Below are 18,073 nucleotides of genomic sequence, written 5' to 3'. Positions count from 1 at the left end.
CTTTTTGGTGTTTGTGTGTGATTTTTTAAATCATCGCTTCTTGTGGCCATCCGCTGAAAACAACACCCAGGGCGCCACGGGCAGGCCGGGGAGGAAGGAGTGGTGGCCAGGGCAGGGGCATTTGGGCCGCTTCTTCATGGAACCTCGGGGAGCCTTCAGGGCCCGCTCAGCAATCACAGATACCCCACTTCCATCCGTCAACCCCGCCAATTCAAAAGTAGGGCCTGGCCCCCAGGTCACACCGGCTGCTCCAGGCACCTCACCTGGCAGGCGATAAAAGGTGAGCTGCAGAGCAGCTGTAACCCGGGCAAATGCGACACCCTCTCTTTACTATGTACCCTTGTTGATCTCAAACTAACCAGCAAGCAGAGATGGACCCCTCGGCAGCCAGCAAGCGAGGTGAGGCTGGACACGGAGACCTGGACAAGGTCGCCTGGCGGGAGCAGAGCCCCAGGAGGGCCCAGCTCCCCTGGAGGAGGACAGCTGGGTGTGCATGGGCAGTGGCTCCCTCTGGCTGCAGAGGACAGGCCTGTGCCCTGCTAAGGATGCCTGTCCAGGCCCTGACCCAGGCCTGCGTTGGGATGTCTACTCTTCGGCTGGTGGCCGCCCAGCCTCCGTCCTGTTCGTTTCTGGGGGTTGAGTCACTGTGCTCACTTGGTTTCCTCTCATGAGTGCGCAGAACCATGTTCAGCCAAAGTGTTTCTAGGGACTTGCCCGCAGATCTCCTGAACCGACTGCCTGCCTGTCTCTCACATCTGATCTCTCTTTCCTTCTCCTCTCCTGTATGCTGCCCTGCAAGTCCTACCCACTGTGGTCACCCTGAACACTGATCTCTGTCTCCTGGACACGGCGAGACCATGAACCTCTATTTGGTTTCCCCGCCCTGTACTGAGCCTGGAACCTCATCCAGCAGTAATTCGGGGCCATCGTGGGACTGGCCTGTTTCCATTCCCCCAGTGATCGTAGTCCTGCTCTGCTGCTGTCAAGTGTCTGAAATTGTATTTCATGTGTTGTGTCTTCTTCAAGGGGAGTGGCTGGCCTGTGCTCCCCTCGTGGCCAGAAGTGGAAAGCTTGTCGTCTATTTTTTAAATCTAATGGGGTGGTTTTCCCATTCAGAGAGAGCATCTTAGCACACATTCCTCAAACTTCATTTTAATTTTCAAGCGCGTTCCCGTAGTCACTGAGCAGACATTACAACTTTTATCATCATTTGCATCTCACTGCCCCTGGGCCCACCGATGGACCATACTTCCCCGTCCCAGTAAAACCAGGCATCATTATTCGACCTGCTTTAGCCAAAGAAAAGTAGTTGGGAGCAATGCGTGCACTTCTACGGTGACAGCGAAGTAAGAGATGACGTAAGGAGGCTCAGCTACCCAGCCCCTGTGGCTCAGTGGTTGAGCATTTTACCTAGGAACCAGGAGGTCACAGTTCAATTCCGGGCACATGCCTGGGTTTCGGGCGCGATCCCCAGTAGGGGGTGTGCGAGAGGCAGCCAGTCAATGATTCCCTCTCATCACTGATGTTTCTATCTCTCCCTCTCACTTCCTCTCTGAAATCAATTAAAAACTAAGTTAAACTGTATGTAGTGAACTCTTGGGTAGTGGTAATTCTCGTGCATTACTGCACCTGTGTAAATTGGTTAACATAAACTTAAACCAGAAAAAAAAAACCAGAAAAAAAAAAGGCTCAGCTGAGAACATTGAGCCAACACCCAGGAGAGGGGCCGGGAGAGCTGCTGGCGCCACAGCCACCTTCCCGAGCAGAGAGACTCCTGCACGGGGAGCCGGGCCTGGAGCCGCAGCAGCCTGTCCCGGCCGTGGGCCCTCCGTGGCTGAGCCAGAGCGTGCGTTCACCGGGGCCCACACCGGTGGTCTGAGCACACGCCGCCCGCTGCCTCCGTGAAGCTGGAGTACTTGGCCTTTGGGAAACTATCGGCCCGCAGGAGGAAGCAAAACAAAACAAATATTTACCAAGGCGAACCGTTTTTGTGAGCTTGAGTTCTTCTGTTGATGTGTTTAATCCGTTCCAGATGGACCAAGCCACTGCAGTTCAGGGGGCCCATTCTCCCCCCGCCAGAGAGCATAAACGGGGGTGCTCCGCGAGGGTTCACCCCGTGAGGTAAACGTTTTCCTCGGGGAGCATCCGTTCTTCACCCCCTTCTTTTGCAGCTGTTGGCTGTGCGTGTCCTCGTGCCCTGGGAAATGTGTTTGTAGTTAAGATCGAATTCCCGCCCCTCCTCAGAGGGACTCCTGTCATCAGCTGCTTCTCACTTGCCTCTAAAACAGGAATTCTCGGCCAGGGGTCCATGCAGTCCTGGGGTGTGTGTGTCAGTGAGTCACAAGTGACTTCAGGCAAATTATTCCTGCGTGTATTTTACAGCTTCTCTGGGGAAAGGCTTTGTGTCTTCCATCCGATGCTTAAAGGGGTGGGTGACTCAGTGGCGGGTCATTCTAAGGATGTCAGTTTCCTCACCCACCCAGACTGTCATCTCTCAGGTCATCAGCGCATCCTGTTCTTTTTCTCGTAATCGCTTCTCTTTGGAGCTCCTCACCACAGGGGTGTCCTGAAGAGGGAGAGGTGGGTCATTCCACAGGTGGGTGGGAAGTCGGTTTCCAGTCCTGAGTTTCCAGCTGATGGCCCAGGTCAGCTGTCAGAACAAGACCCAGTGCTTTAGTCTGTGTGGTCATCGCCACAAGCACCTGGGGTTCTTTATGCTCAGAGCAGCTGCAGAAAGGACAGACCGAAGAGCTATGCTCACCCTCTGGCCAAAGGAGGGAGGGAAGGGCGCGGGGGGAGAGAGGGGCCTTGAGGAGAAAAGAATGTCCTTCTTCTAAAAGGTGTGTTTCCCTTCAGAGCTGACGGCCCTGTGGCTCTGAGGGCGTCTGGCGTGTTTGAGGGAGGTTCTGGAAAGATGGGCGAGTGATAGAATGGAGAGAGAGGGTAGAGAAAGTTGTGTGTATCCTCACTACTTCCTGAAGAGTCTTGGCACTGAGAGGCAGGGGAGGCTTACTTCGCTAATGATGGGCCAACCTTCCGGAGGTAGAGAAATCTGTCTAAATAAACATGTGCGGACGCCGGGGTCTGCTGGGCGTGCTCGGCAGGAAGGAATTCAGCTTGGAAACCGCTCTGTCACGAGACACTGCTGGCTCGAGGCGGCTTGTCATGGGTTTTTAATGTATAAAACCCTTTCACTTATAATGCCCTTAAAAACACAAGTGTGGGGTATTTTTATAGTCCCAGAGCCGTCCTCACCGAGACAGACAGAGGCTCCTGAGGTGCTGGGGGAAGCTGGAGAGGGAGGGCCCATGAGCGATGGCCCGGCAGCAGCCACCTTTGCTTTGGGTTGTGCTCGCTAAACCCTGGCAGATGATTTTTTAGTTATTTTCGTGACATCTCACATGGATTTAGTTCAGTTTTGAGGTTAAAACAGTCACACAGCTTGAGATGTGCAAGAATGCGGTGATGTTTTGCAGCTGCTGTGGGCATTTCCTCTCACTCCGCCTCTTTCTCCACGCTCCCTGGAGATCAGCTCCTCCAATGCCAGGCCTTGTTGACATGTGAGGGTCTCTGGGTCGCCAGGCTCAGAGCTTGCTGAGCACACAGAGCCTGCAGGGGCTGCAGCCAGAGCTGCCAGGCCACGGGGATGGTGATGGGGATGGTGGAGGGGATGGTGGTGGGGATGGAGGAGTGGATGGTGGAGGGGATGGTGGAGGGGATGGAGGAGGGGATGGAGGAGGGGATGGAGGAAGGGATGGAGGAAGGGATGGTGGAGGGGATGGAGGAGGGGATGGAGGAGGGGATGGAGGAGGGGATGGAGGAAGGGATGGAGGAGGGGATGGAGGAAGGGATGGTGGAGGGGATGGAGGAGGGGATGGAGGAAGGGATGATGGAGGGGATGGAGGAGGGGATGGAGGAGGGGATGGAGGAAGGGATGGAGGAAGGGATGGAGGAAGGGATGGTGGAGGGGATGGAGGAGGGGATGGTGGAGGGGATGAAGAGGGGATGGAGGAAGGGATGGTGGAGGGGATGGTGGAGGGGATGGTGGCAGTTTTACTGGGATCAGGCCGCTTGGGTGCAGTTCTGAGAGATCATAGCCCTGCGGGCTCTGCTGCTTCAGGTGGGTCGTGAGGAAGTAAAGTGAGCCCATTCCCAGTTATATCAACATGAGGCCTTAGGTCCAGTTGTGTGTGTGTGTGTGTGTGTGTGTGTGTGTGTGTAGATGGATCAGTGCCTCATATTCCTTTTTTACAAAAGTAATAACTTAATAAAATGAACTTCTAAACAACGGTCCTGTTAAAGCTGCACCCCCATTCCCTGTGAAGGCCAGGAGAGCCAGCCAGCTTCCCAGGAGCCCGGCCAAGGGCAGCACCTGGCCTGTGCGGCCTCCGCCCAGCGGGTGACCCAGAGGCACAGCTGTTCCTGAGTGAGTGACACTGGAGAACTAGAAAGGAGCGTGCTTGACCCCCCCACCTCCCCCCTCCTTCCCCGCCAGCAGGTAAATGCCGCCTGGCTGCCTCCCGCATTCCCACCGCCAGTAGCTGCGTAGCTGTGGTCTTTCTCCGGGGCTGAGCCCAGGCTGAGGGAAGCACAGGCAGTGGCGTGTCGTTCCCTCAGAGGCTCCGAGCAGGGGTCCACGGGTCATCGTCCCTTCACTCAGCAAGGCCTCGCGGAAGGCCAGGCGCGGAGCCGGTGGGACCGTGGGGCATGTGATGGCGGCCACCACGTGCTGCCACTGCGGCCAGCGCTGTCCATGCCCTCGATGCACGTAATTCTCACCACCTCTCCGTAGGAGAGATGAAGGATCGAGGCACCAGGAAGTCAAGTCAGCTGCTCAAGGTCACCCGAGGTAAAGGGTGGATCCAGGTTCCAGTCTCACATCACCGTCCTGCGTGGTTCGGTCTGGGTGAAGGGACTGAGCGAAGCACAGATGTCCAAGGGCTGGAAGAGGGAAAAGAACAGGAAACGTGGTGAGGAGAGCAGGCCTGGGACTCAGGGAGGAGGGAGGGGTAGGGGGGGCGGGAGGAGGTACGTCGCCCAAGTGCCATCAGAAGCTGGTGGCCGGTGACCACTTGGCATGCATGCCGCAGGGCAAGGAGCGGAGGCAGGAGGCGGATACCACAGAGCAGTGATGGTGGGCACGGTGGTCAAGGGGAGAGATGGGCCGGGGAGCTTTACCTGTGTGTGGTGTAAGGTTGGTAGCTCAATTGATGGACACCCCAGCTTGCTCCTAACACCCCTAAACAGTGCCAGGGAGCCCCACCATCTTGCAGAGGGGCTTCCCTTAAGTTCATGATCTCTGAGAAGGGCCCAGTGAGAGGTGATGCGGGTGGAGGGAGGGGCCCCTCTCTCTGGGGGGAGACACTAGAGCACATGTGTACCTGCTGGGAACGGCCGGGAGGGAGGGAGAGACGGGTGATGGGGGACAGGGGGGATAGGGGAGGGACTAAGTCCTTGGGGAGGGAGGAGGGGCAGGGTCCCAGCACACGGGGAGGGGAGCAGGCACTGGCCCAACCCTGCAGGGAAGAAGACGCCGTGGAGACCTGGTGATGGGGGAAGAGGACTCCACCTCCTCAGGGAAGAATGGGGCCAGGCACACTGCCTTGGGTGCGTGCGTGACGGCGGAGCGGGGGCTGGAGTAACTGTCTTAGAGAAAACGAGCCGAACTCTACACTGTCCAGAGTCACGGGCAGGTAAGCGCGAGGTTCAAATCCACAGGCTTCTTAGCACCCAACTGTGGCCCTGAAAGTCCTTTTTCCACTAAAAGAATCAGGACTTCGTGGACAAATGATTCATTTCCGGCTGAGGAGCAGAAAATGTGCAAGAGGAGCCTGCCGCTGCCACACCAGAAGCAAGGAGCCGGTCAAAGGCCACGGGGTGGCGTCGAGAGGGAGCACTGAGCACAGCAAGGCCAAAGCCGCCCTGGACGGGGACACAGCAAATGTGCTTCCACTCGAATAGGAGCTCAGAGTGCGAGTTAAACAACTAAGAACATTGCTCGCTGTTGGAGGGTCCAGTGAGCCAATTCACCGAGTTCGAAACAGCTCATTATCTGAACACGAGTAAATAAAGGAAAAGAACCCTGTTCCCCAGCTTTGTTTGTGCTACTCTCAGCAGGGGGGGATTCTCTGTTAAGGATTTGAGTTCCCAGGGAAGGAGTGATGCAATAGGACAGAGCTGTTTGGAGGACTACGGTTGCACGGAGGACCAGTGGCTGCTACATGACAAGGAGGGACGCCAGAGGTACAGACCCTCAGGGACACACTCAGCAAGTCCAGGGGCGGGGAGTGCTGGGCACGCAACCTAGTTTTTCAACAAGCAGATGGCAGGGGAAAACGGAAACGGAGGGAAACCGTCTTCTTAAAAGGGGTTTACGTGTGTGAACCACAAACTGTGGGAAGCAGCTTAGGACACGTCGGAGACAATTGGAAATGTGAACACTCACTGAATACCTGCTACTATTAAATATTGTTTAGATACTGCTAAATAATTAATAATGACACCAGTGTTCGGGGCTACGCAGGTGCCTTACTTAGCTTCTAGGTCAGCTGGGACGGGCCGGCACTCGGGACCAGCTCGGTTCGGTGCTGGGGTCTGTGCAGAGAGCACCACCGCTTACTGTAGCCTCTGCCCTGAAGGGGGTGGTGGCGGGGGGGGGGGGGGGGGGGGTTAGACAACAGTGGGGGTAGGGTTGGCAAGTGGCACCTCACAGTTGCGCCTGCTCCTTACTTCCCGAGCTTTCCGTCCCTAACTCCTCTGACCCCACCTCCAATCCTCGCACCCACCCTGTGAGGGCGCGGGTGGGGGTGGGCAGGTGCTGCGAGGTGAGGAGAGCAGGCGAGGGGGGGTCAAGGTCACCTGTTGGCAGGTGTGGAGACACGGCCTCAGTCTCTCCAGGGCAGCACCCCCGACCTCCGCGGAAGCTAGGGGCAGGCGACTTACCCCGCGCTGTCCGCTCCCGGGCGCCCTCGCTCCGCCTGAGAGGCGGGTACCTATAAACCCCGCTTCCCCGCAGGGCAACCGAGTGCCAGTGCCGCGCCCAGGGTCGCCGCCCGCCCGAGAGGCCGAAGGAGGGAGGCGCGGCCGCCGGCTCGGGCCCGCGGGCTGCCCATAAAAGGCCGCGGGCGCACCAGGCCCGGCTCCCGCGGCCACTCCCGGGGCCTCCTCCGCGCGCAGGAACGTGTGGAATCTCCCTCCCGCCGGCCGCCCCGCAGGACGTCCCCCGCCCGGCCGCCATCGCCCCATCCGCCCGGGACCGGACCGGGACCACGCCGGCCTCCGGTGGGGGGAGCGCTGCGCCCGGCCGCGCCCTCACCTGCCCGGGCGGCCGGCGGGACGGGGCGGGACGGGACGGGGCGGGCGGGGCGGGGAGGAGCCTCGCGGGCTGGAGCTGCGCGCAGGGAAACTCCGCCAGTGGCGGGCGGGCGGCGCGGGCCCATGGCGCTGAGCAAGGGGCTGCGGCTGCTCGGGCGGCCGGAGGCGGGCGGCGTCCTGCTGGAGGCGCGTGGCCGCGGGGACGGCCTGCTCTTCGAAGCCGGCGCGGTGGCCACGCTCGGTGAGTGCCCGCGACCCCCGGGCGGGGCGCCCAGAACCGGGGCGCTGCTCCCCCAGGTGACCCCCCGGGGCGGCGGCGTGAGGCTGGGCGCGGCGGGTTTGAATGAAGGGGCGCGGGGACCCCGGGCACTGCTGGCCGGGCGGTGCGCGGCGGCCCCAGCCCCTCCTGAGCCTCAGCCCGGCTCCCCTCTGCGCGCCGGGCGCGGGTTCGGTTCTCGGTTCTCCCAAAGCCGCCTCCGGCCTTTGATGCCCGCGGGCCGGGCGCGGGTTCGGTTCTCGGTTCTCCCAAAGCCGCCTCCGGCCTTTGATATCCGCGCCGGACTCGGTACCGGCCCCGGAGGACCCGCGGGCTGGGGTAGGCGCCAGCTGGGCCAGGTGCCCGGCGCGCTTTCTTTGCACTTGTTGGTGAAACCCTTTGGCTTGTGCTGCCAGCTTCGCTCCCGGAGGGGATGGGGCAACATCACCATCGCACGGACGCGGAGCAGCCCCGCCGCCAGCCTGAGAGTCACTGGGCGCAGTGGAGCCGGCTGGACCCCTGGGGACCCTCTGAGTGAGCCGAGCCGCACCTTGTCAGCTCCTGCAGGCGCATTCCAGCGGCTTCTCTGGTGGGACCAAGCCGCCTCCTAGCTGGTCTTCCCCTTCCCCTGCTGATGGCACCTTTGCCTCGTGTCCATGCTTGGGGGAGAGGCGTCGGTGCTGCAGAGGACAGAGCTGGGGGCAAATGTCCTTCCTGACGCCGCCTTTAATGTTGGGTGTCCTGAGTTAGAGGCCAAGCCGGTACGTTTATAGAGGGCTCCAGGAAGTCTTTAGGCTGGCACTGTGCCAAGGACTTTAGCGACAACCTCGTTCATTTTCACAATTCAACAGAAGAGCTGTTATCATCCCCATGTTCCAGATGAGTAAACCGGGCCTGAAGAGGCTGAGAAACTTGCTAGCCCAAGTGACACGCCTGTACCCGACCCCTGCGTGGCTGTTCTGGAATCATGGCCCCCTGGTCCCTTGCTTTGTGGCTAACATTCTTAGGTCGCACCAAAGCATGAAACCAGGTGGGACTGTGAGAACTTTGAACTTGAAAGCTGGAGACTGGGCTTCCAGCTGGTGTCCAGCTGCTCCGTCTTCCCTTGTTCGTAGCTAAACAGGATGGTCACTTGTCCTGTAGGTGGTGGGTGGCCAGTGCACTCATTTCCATGACACTGTATACAGTCCTTAATCTTTTCTTCTCATTTGCGGGCTTCGGTTCTTCAGTTAGGATCCACGTCTTGGAAGGACTGTCTCTTCTAGTTCCACTTCCCCAGTGATTTTATCAGCATATAGTCATGGGCTTGTTTTCCATCACCGGCTTTCTGAAATGATGTCTCCAGGTTTGTCAGAACCATAAATGTGCAGCGAATCGTGGGTTAAACGATTATCAGGTTACTCCAATTTGTGCTCGGTCCTGAAAAGTCCAAGTTCGGTCATTTGTGAAGGTCTTGTGAGAAAACCACAGCAATTTCCATTCCATTTTAGATGTCCACTTCATACCGCATTTATCAGAGCCGAGAGAGTAATTTCATGGTACAAAACTGTTGCTTCATCGAAGAGATTAAAACATCCCGTGGTTGAATTACACCACGAAGCTAGCATCATACACATTGGAGTTCCTTTGCAGCCCCTTGGGGAAAATAGACTATATTTTTTTCAAAAGTGAAGATTTAAAAATGATTAATGGAAGTAATGTGCATATTTCCCATTTGGAAATTAAATTGGGGCTAACATACATGTACAGGGTGTCCCGCAAAATGTATAGACACACTTTAATAGCCGATAGCTCAATTTCGAAAATGAAATGCATTTTAATAAACACTGCCTTTATAATTATCCAAAGTGTGTGTATACACTTTGGGGAGCCACCCTATGCATTACATTGGTGATTACAATACAGTGGGTTCTAGAACCGAGAGTGTAATGAAGAGAATGGCACAACCCTACTCAGGTGCCACCCACATTTGTCACTTAACCTGGCATTCATGTTTCCGTAGACCTTGGGCTGAATACTTAATTTTTAAAGTCTGTTTTTCTTAAATTAAATGTGACTATTTTTAAAAAAGCAGCATGGTGCCCGGCTGGTGTGGCTCAGTGGTTGAGCGTCAACCTATGAAGCAGGAGGTCACGGTTCAATTCCTGGTCAGGTCACATGCCCGAGCTGCGGGCTCAATCCCCAGTGTGGGGCGTGCAGGAGGCAGCAGATCAATGATTCTCTCTCATCATTGATGTTTCTATCTCTCTCTCCCTCTCCCTTCCTCTCTCTAAAGTCACTAAAAATATACTTAAAGTTTTTTTAAAAAAGTAAATAAATGCAGTGTGGCATTGGAGGTATTGCTGGTCCTGAGGACGGTGAGAGCCTCCGTTGCTCAAAAGTTGTTGTCTTAGACTTTAAAGGATCCTAAACATGCCCCGAGCAGCCAGAATGGCTCTGAACTAGAAACTTCTACCTGTGTTCCAAAGGCCCAGCTTGTTGGCTTTCCTTTCCTTGACCAGATAAAGAATGCTTTCATTTGTTTCCCTTAGAACAGTGGTTCTCAACCTTCCTAATGCCGCGACCCTTTAATACAGTTCCTCATGTTGTGGTGACCCCCAATTTCATTGTTACAAATTGGACATAATTAAAGGATAAGTGATTAATCACAAAAACAATATGTAATTATATATGTGTTTTCTGATGGTCTTAGGCGACGCCTGTGAAAGGGTCGTTCGACCCCCAAAGGGGTCGCGACCCACAGGTTGAGAACCGCTGTCTTCGAAGGATGCAGTGTCTGCTTTTGTGTGGGACAGCACACCTGTGGCAGCCGGCCGCGCTGGCGGCGGGACCCTGACCACCCACCCTTTCCATGAGGTTCAGGGGTAGGCAGCTTCCTTTTTCACTCCAGCTGTGGTTCCCTGTGATGGGTCTGCCCAGGGGGCAATGAGAGCCAGGGGGGCTTCAGTGGAGGGTTTATTCCCATGTGGGTAGTGACTTCTTCCTCGCCCCTGTGTGGCCCAGCTCAGCTCTGTGGCAGATGCACGTTGCTGCTGCTTTTATGGGGAGCAGCAGAAGGGCTTAGGGGCAGGGGGGTGGCCTGCCAGCCAGCCACCAGTAAGCACAGCTCTTCTAAGTGCACCGACCCCCATAAGGATCCTAACTTGGAAAGGCCTCTCCGTGGAAAGGGCTCACGACTGGACAGTGTTTTCAGGCGGTGCTGGGAGACAGCCGGCTGCTTGAATTGGGGTGTGAGTTTCGGAAAAACTAATAATGACCCTTGGATGGTGGATCGCGGGGTCCAGCCCTTCTGTTCCAACGTGACTGCAGGGGTCCCCACACCAGGCAGGGAGGGGCGCGCCCCAGTCCCTGCTGCTGCAGGAATTCCCTGGAGCCTCTGTCTTCAGTGTGGATCAGTGGGAACAGGAATTCCAGGGGCAGAGGAGCCCAACGTATCGGCTCCCATTTCCAAGGTGTTTGTCAAGTTTTCTCGGCGGCCTGATTGACGACAGGGACTTCTCAGGTACAGCGGAAGCGGAGCGCGTGGCAATTCCCCGTGGCCCAGAGAATTAGGGCACGGTTTCTTATTTGCCCACTGGGACAGAAAGTCCTTGCTGTCCTTGTCTGTGTCTCCAGACTCAGTGTGGACAAGACGAAGGGAAACGTGCCTGCTCTGCATGGATTTCGTCCACTACCAGCGCCAGCCCCAATGCTCCGAAGTTCAGGGTTCTCCAAACAGCCCAGAGGGCGGTCCCCCAGTGCCCCTGCTCTGCACCTGTGTTTGCGCCAGCCCGGCCCCACCCCTGGCTTGCTGCGGAGAGGCCGAGGGGGTGGGGGTGGGAGGGGGCTTGGGAGACCTCATTAATTAGTGAGTGTTGGCCCTAAATGACCTCGAGCTTCTGGGGTAGAAGTTTCTATGTAAACACGGCCGGGTTTTCCCAGCTGCTGAGCCTTGTAGAGGCCACAGTGTCAGCTTTGTTTGAACTGGGGAGGTGGCCCCGGGGCCAGGCGGCTTCCTCTGAGCTGTTGCCTCACTCCCTTTCCAAGGGATCACTGGCCTGGGTTTACTTGGTCAGTGACTAGAAGTTCGACCTGCTTAAGGGCACCGGAGAGGGTCCCAGGAGTGGCCATTCCCTCATTGCTCCGGGTAGAGAGAGGCGCAGGCGGGCCAGCGGGCTCCAGGCTCCGGCCGGGGACAGCTCAGTCCCAGCCGCCTGGCGGCCAGCCGGGCTCCAGTCGGGTCCTTCCTGGTTGTAGGTTTGTTCAGCACAATGTTTACAAAAATACAAACCGGGTTAGCGTGGCTTCTACCTGTGGTTTTGGTAACTCACTGGTCGGAACGTGATTTCAAATCTCGCCGGGCTGCTTTTTGATGCTTTAACCTTTAATTGTGAAAATTTAAAAATATGCACGAGAGTGGAAGGGAAAAGTTAATTTTGAGTGCCTGTCACCCAGCCTTGATAATTATCAATGTATTTCGAATCTGTGTCACCCAGGCCTGTCTTTTTTATGAGCAATGACTCTTCTAAAATGTAGTTGGTTCAATGCCGGGAGCCAGTCCATCCTTGCTGTTTCAAGGGACCTGGCATATATGGCATACTGTTCTTAATATGTTTGCTCACCTTCTTGGCGCTGTGTTTTAACCAAGGTCACCTCTCCAAGAAAAGTTGTTTCCCCAGGTAGGGATTTTCCCCTGAAGTTAGGGAGGGAATAAAACCTCTTAACTAAGTGCCAGGAGGGTAATTAATCACTTTAACTACGAACGATCATGCTTAAGCTACATAATCTTTACTCCCTGGAATGGAGATAAGAAACGCCCTAACCTTTGGAATAGAGATTGATAGGATTGAATCAACTGGTATAAATACAGATGTAACAAGACAACAGGAGACAGAACTTAGAAGACAGAACCTACACAGAACCTAGAGACAGAAGAACTTCGCTGGAGAGAACATGGCAAAAGATCCTGGACAGAAACTGGCAACAGAACCTAGACACAGAACCTAGCGAGAGAACATGGCAAAAGATCCTGGACTGAACCTGATTGCAGAAATTGGCAAGAGAACCTGACTAGAACCTGGTGACTGAACCTGGCTGGAGAACCTGGACAAAACCTGGCTGGAGATCCTAACCAGAACTTCGCTGGAGATCCTGACCAGAACTTGCCTAGAGATCCTGGCTAGGCTGCTGATCAACTGAACGCTGCCTCTGTGTCGTTCCTTCCTCGCCGACTCCGTCCACACCTTTGGGAAGCCCTGGAACAGGATTCCCCTAGGTAAGCGCCCCCCGGTATCCGCCCCTCGGGACGGATAGGACTCCACCAGGGTACTGCAGACTCCCCTATAGAGGATAAGTAGGGTAAGAAGGTGGATAGTACAGAACTTAGATTGAGAAGATGTGCCATACTGAGTCCAAAGAAAGAAGACTCTGTATTGATCTTTAGATTAAGAAGATGTGCCATACTGAGTCTAAAGAAATAAGACTCTGTATTGATCTTTTAACACATATGCTTGCTAGAAGAGGAATTAAGGTTACTCCCAGTCAGACAGAACGTTTTATACAAGAAGTATGTCCATGCTTTTCTGAGGAAGGAAAGGTAAATGTAAAGGCATGGGAGGAGGTAGGCCCAAGGAGCCTTATCCTTAACCCCACTGCAGCCTTTCCACCCCGGGAAAGTGCAGGATTGGCAAGCTCTCCCTGGGGTGATAGATCAGGACTCAGGTAATAGTGGAAAGCACCAATCCTACTCTTAAAATGGATACAAGAGAGCATTTGGGGTTTTTCTTTTTAATGCCTGCTTTTAAAAAATAAAAAAGGGGGAATTTCCTGGGAGCCGGTCCATGCTTGCTGTTTCAAGGGACCTGGCATATATGGCATACTGTTCTTAATATGTTTGCTCACCTTCTTGGCACTATGTGTTTTAACCAAGGTCTCTGAGAAAGGTTGTTTCCCCAGGTAGGGATTTTCCCCTGAAGTTAGGGAGGGAATAAAACCTCTTAACTAAGTGCCAGGTGGGTAATTAATCACTTTAACTACGAACAATCATGCTTAAGCTACATAATCTTTACTCCCTGGAATGGAGATAAGAAACGCCCTAACCTTTGGAATAGAGATTGATAGGATTGAATCAACTGGTATAAATACAGATGTAACAAGACAGAACTTAGAATGACAGAACCAAGAGAGACAGAGCCTACACTCAGAACCTAGACACAGAACCTACACAGAACCTAGAGACAGAACTTAGAAGACAGAACCAAGAGAGACAGAGCCTACACACAGAACCTACACAGAACCTAGAGACAGAAGAACTTCGCTGGAGAGAACATGGCAAAAGATCCTGGACTGAACCTGACTACAGAAATTGGCAAGAGAACCTGACTAGAACCTGGTGACTGAACCTGGCTGGAGAACCTGGACAGAACCTGGCTGGAGAACCTAGTGAGGGAACATGGCTACAGAACCTGGCTGGAGAACCTGGAGAACCTAGCAAGAGAACATGGACACAGAACCTGGCTGGAGATCCGAAGCAGAACTTCACGGGAGATCCAGACCAGAACTTGGCTGGAGATTCTGGCTAGGCTGCTGATCAACTGAACGCTGTCTCCGTGTCATTCCTTCTTCACCGACTCCGTCCACACCTTTGGGGACCCCTGGACCTGCTGGGGCTGGACCCCGGCAGTTCAAAACCAAGCAAGAGTTTGGCTCGGCTCCCCCAGCCCAACTTGCACTTGTGGGCGCAAGTTCTAATGTACGGGACAGATTTCCACCTGACCAACAGCAGAAATGGTGGTGCGGATTGATCCCGAGATGTTGGCCAAGTTACGTTTTTAGAAGCAAAGTGGTCGCATGAGAAGAGTACACTACAGCCTAGGAAGCGACGGTCCTAGGGGGGGACCGCCATGGGCTCAGAGCGCGGTCTGTTCCTAGGCCGCGAGGAGGCCTGCCCTGCCCCCTCCCCGGCGTGAGGCGTGGGCTGAGGGCCGCGTCCACCCGTGTTTGTGCGCCCCTGTCTGGACCACACCGCAGGTTCGCAGGACCCTGGAGCCTCCTGACACGCGGTGCCCCCTGCTTCAGGCTGTTCAGGTCTCTTCCCGGGCCCCGGGGTGGGGGTGTGGCGAGGGTCCCGGGTCTGGGAGGAACCAGGTGTCCTCAGGAGTGTGCACAAGGCCCCCAGCGGGGTGGTATGAAGCTGGACAGGGGAGGTCGGTGGAGGTGCTGGGGGGCGCTGGGACGCCTGGCCCTGCCTTTCTTCATGGGGTATCTTCTCAAGCAAAGAGGATAGAACATGCTTTGTTTAATGGTTTGTTAGCCCGATTTCAAACTTAAAAATAGTTTGACCTGTGGCGTACAGGCTCCATTGTGCAGACTGTGAAGCAGCTAAGTGTTGGACTGGTGTCATCTGCGGGCTTCCTCGACTTGGGGGAGAGGTTCTGAGTGTGTGTGCTGGGCGCCCTGGGGGGCTGGGGTGGGGGGCTCTGCCAAGTGGGTGGACTTACTGCGCTCTGCACCTGAGGTGGGCCCTGGGCGCCGGTGTGGGCCTGGTGCTGAGCTGGGCACCTGAGCAAAGGGCCCAACTGGAAGGTGGTGCCTTTGGCCAGGCCTGGGGAGTGGACGGGGGGAGGGGGGGTGCGGGGGCAGCAGGCAGTGCTGCTGGCGTGGGAAGCTCGCAGGTTGCCATTTGCTTGTAGACAGCTTCCTGGTTCAGAAATGACTCAGGGCGGGAGGAGAAGCCACTCAGCACAGTCGTGGGGGGTGGGGGGTGGGAGGGTGGGGGCGGGGCAGCTCCTCCCGTGGCCCAGTCCGTGGCAGCAGCTCCAAAATACAAATGTGAGACTTAAATGTAAGGCAGTTTCCTGAGGATGTGGGACTCTCCCAGAGAGGATTCAGTAACATCATGGGAGCTGGTGCCTGGTGCTATTCTGGCCTCTGTGCCACTTCTGGCCGCCTCCTTCCCGAGGCGGGGCCTGCCTGGCCGCCCTCCCGGGGCTCCCGGCTGCCTGAGTCCAAGCCCAGGCTCGGCTCCGACTCCGGCTCCTCCCGCGGGTGGTCAGTGAGGCCGGCACTGCGGGGGTCGGGGCCTCATGCTGCTGGACACACCAGCTGATAAGAACGAAAAGGGACTTTCCTGTCTTTTGAAGCAGCGTGAGGCCTCCATGTGGGATTGGGGAGTGGGGTGGGGCGGGCGGGGTGTTCACGCAGGACTGATGGTCCCACCGCCTGTCAAGGTCCAGGGTTAAGGTGAGCACCTCTGTGCGACGCTGCCTTTCTTTCTTTTTTAAAAAAAATATTTTTATTGATTTCAGGGAGGAAGGGAGAAGGAGAGGGAGACAGAAACATCAGTGATGAGATAGAATCACGGATCGGCTGCCTCCCGCACGCCCCACACTGGGGATCAAGCCCGCAACCCAGGCCTGTGCCGTGAGCGGGAATAGAACCGAGACCTCCTGGTTCCTAGGTCAGTACTCAACCACTGAGCCACACCAGCTGGGCAGCCGCCGCCTCTCCGTTGTCACTTGTGTTGACGCATTCCTGATCGGTGCTAGTAATCTCTACTAAGACGAAGCAGACCACTTCCCGTCCTCAGGCCTGACCCAGAAGGAGCAATGCCACCAAGCCCTCTTCACCGGGTGTGCCCCGCCTCTCCGCAGTGGAGACGGGACCTGAATCCTGGCTCTGGCACCTCGTGCTGTTCTGTGTTGGGGGAATTGACTTAACCCCTCGAGACCGCAGAATCCTAACGTGCAAACGAATGAAAACCCGAATTGCCTTTCTGCTCTTGAGATTCCTTGTGTCTTAAAAAAAAAAAGCTTAAACACTAAGCATAAGCAAATAAGAAACACCATACTCCACACACCTCGTTAAAATTATAAGGATTAAGAAGTACAAATTGGCAGTTACAGAATAGTAAAGGGGTGTAAAGTACAACTTAGGGAATGCAGCGAGTGAAATTGTAATAACTGTGCGTGGTGTCAGACGGGAACGAGGTTTATCAGGTGAGCACTTCGTAAGTTACATAAACATCTAATCACTGTGTTGTACACCTGAAACTAATATAATATACACCAACTATAATTGAAAAATAAAAAATTATTGAAGTAAAAAGTCACACACACACACACACACACACACACACACACACACACACACCCCTACCCAGGAATTTGAATCTTAGGAGAAATGATCTGGCAACGTAAAATCCACAATGGCTCAGATCTAAGTCTGAACTTACCTTAGGAAGCTGATGCTATGCATTTTTAATTGGATGCTTATGAATTAATTAAAATGCATGAGAATATTTGTCCTTCATTCTGCTCCTTACCTATAACCAGCAACAACAACAACAAAAAATGTTAAAAAGCCGAAACAATTTAAGTTTGAATTAGGGACACAGAGTACGTATTTATTAAGATAGCATAAACCATGCTAGTTCAGTCGTCGCTTTAGCTGGTTCTTCTTAATATGCACTGCTGTCCTTCAACTGCCTTTCATCCTGCCGCGTGACCTTTGCTTAATAATTCGGCGTGGCGTGGAGGCTTTGCGGGTCCGGGCACATGCGGTCTTTTCTCATCTGTTCTGACTGGCTGCATGGACTGAGCTTCAGCGTGAACCTCACCCGTGGCTGATAAACATTCCACGTTGGAAAACTCCTTCCACGGAGCAGACGGTTCTCCGCAGCTCCTGCTGCCAATTCGGCAAAACTGCGCTCAGGCGTGGCCCAGCCGGCTCCTGGCAGCGAGGGGTGAGCCGAGTGCTGTCACGCGTGCCCGGCCAGCAGAACAGTGTCCTGGCCCTTTCAACAGTGGGTTGCTTGTTATTTAAATGGTGTGGAGAAAGGAAGGACTATTGGAAGCCGGCTGGCCATGTCGTGCCACCTGCCCAGGCCTGAGCCAGGCCCTCGTAACAAGATCATGGGAGTAGTGTTGCTTGTCTTGTCACCGAGACCACCGGGAGGGGGTGGCCCCTGGACCAGGGTGCGGGGGCGGCTAGGAGGGGGGTCAGACACATCTTCATGGGTAGCATGGGAGGGCCAGCGATGGAGCTGCAAGAATGGAATTCCACGTTGAAGTTTTGTCTCTTATGTGGACAAATAGAATCTTCTAGTTCTCTCTTTCAAGGGCTACTGGCCTCTTTCTCCAGCCAGACTACAAAGCAGTGTTGTGGGTGAGGACTGAGAGATTTTATCTGGTCGCATAAATTGATTTTGATCGGAACTCTATCATCTGTCTATTTAAGATTTGCTATTTATCGACGGGAAGAGGTATCATTTTCATTAGGATGTTAAAAATATTGGCAGTGCCAGAGACCCCAGGGAGCCTGTGATAGGGACGGAGGGGAAGGCCTAGCCTCAGTGCCAGTTCTGGGGGGCTCCTCCAGCTGGTGTGTGTGTGTGTGTGTGTGTGTGTGTGTGTGTGTGTGAACTTCCCTTCCACAGCCTCACCCCACCCCACCCCAGACACTTTTCCTAATTCTCCATGCGGGTTGGAGGCTGCCCCAGAGAAGGGCTGGTAACGGCTTTTATCT

At 55.1% G+C, this 18,073-nt stretch overlaps 1 protein-coding gene across 7 annotated transcripts in view; it reads left to right on the top strand.

Annotated features, from left to right (window-relative positions):
* The first annotated feature begins 7,382 nt into the window (after positions 1–7,382).
* The window catches only part of SYNJ2 (synaptojanin 2), a 79,312-nt gene continuing 68,621 nt past the window's right edge, over positions 7,383–18,073 (top strand). For 6 of the 7 annotated variants that reach the window (XM_036316386.1, XM_036316387.1, XM_036316385.1 and 3 more), the window contains exon 1: positions 7,383–7,555. In XM_036316386.1, coding sequence (XP_036172279.1) covers positions 7,438–7,555 — 118 coding nt within the window. In that variant the 5' untranslated portion in view covers positions 7,383–7,437. The remainder of the gene's footprint in view (positions 7,556–18,073) is intronic. The other variant, XM_036316391.1, reaches the window with a different exon arrangement.

The sequence above is a fragment of the Myotis myotis genome, unplaced genomic scaffold, assembly GCF_014108235.1.
Source record: "Myotis myotis isolate mMyoMyo1 unplaced genomic scaffold, mMyoMyo1.p scaffold_m19_p_7, whole genome shotgun sequence".
Lineage (NCBI taxonomy): Eukaryota > Metazoa > Chordata > Mammalia > Chiroptera > Vespertilionidae > Myotis > Myotis myotis.
The sequence above is the reverse complement of the archived record's forward strand: the minus strand, read 5'-3'. Positions and strand labels throughout refer to the sequence as shown.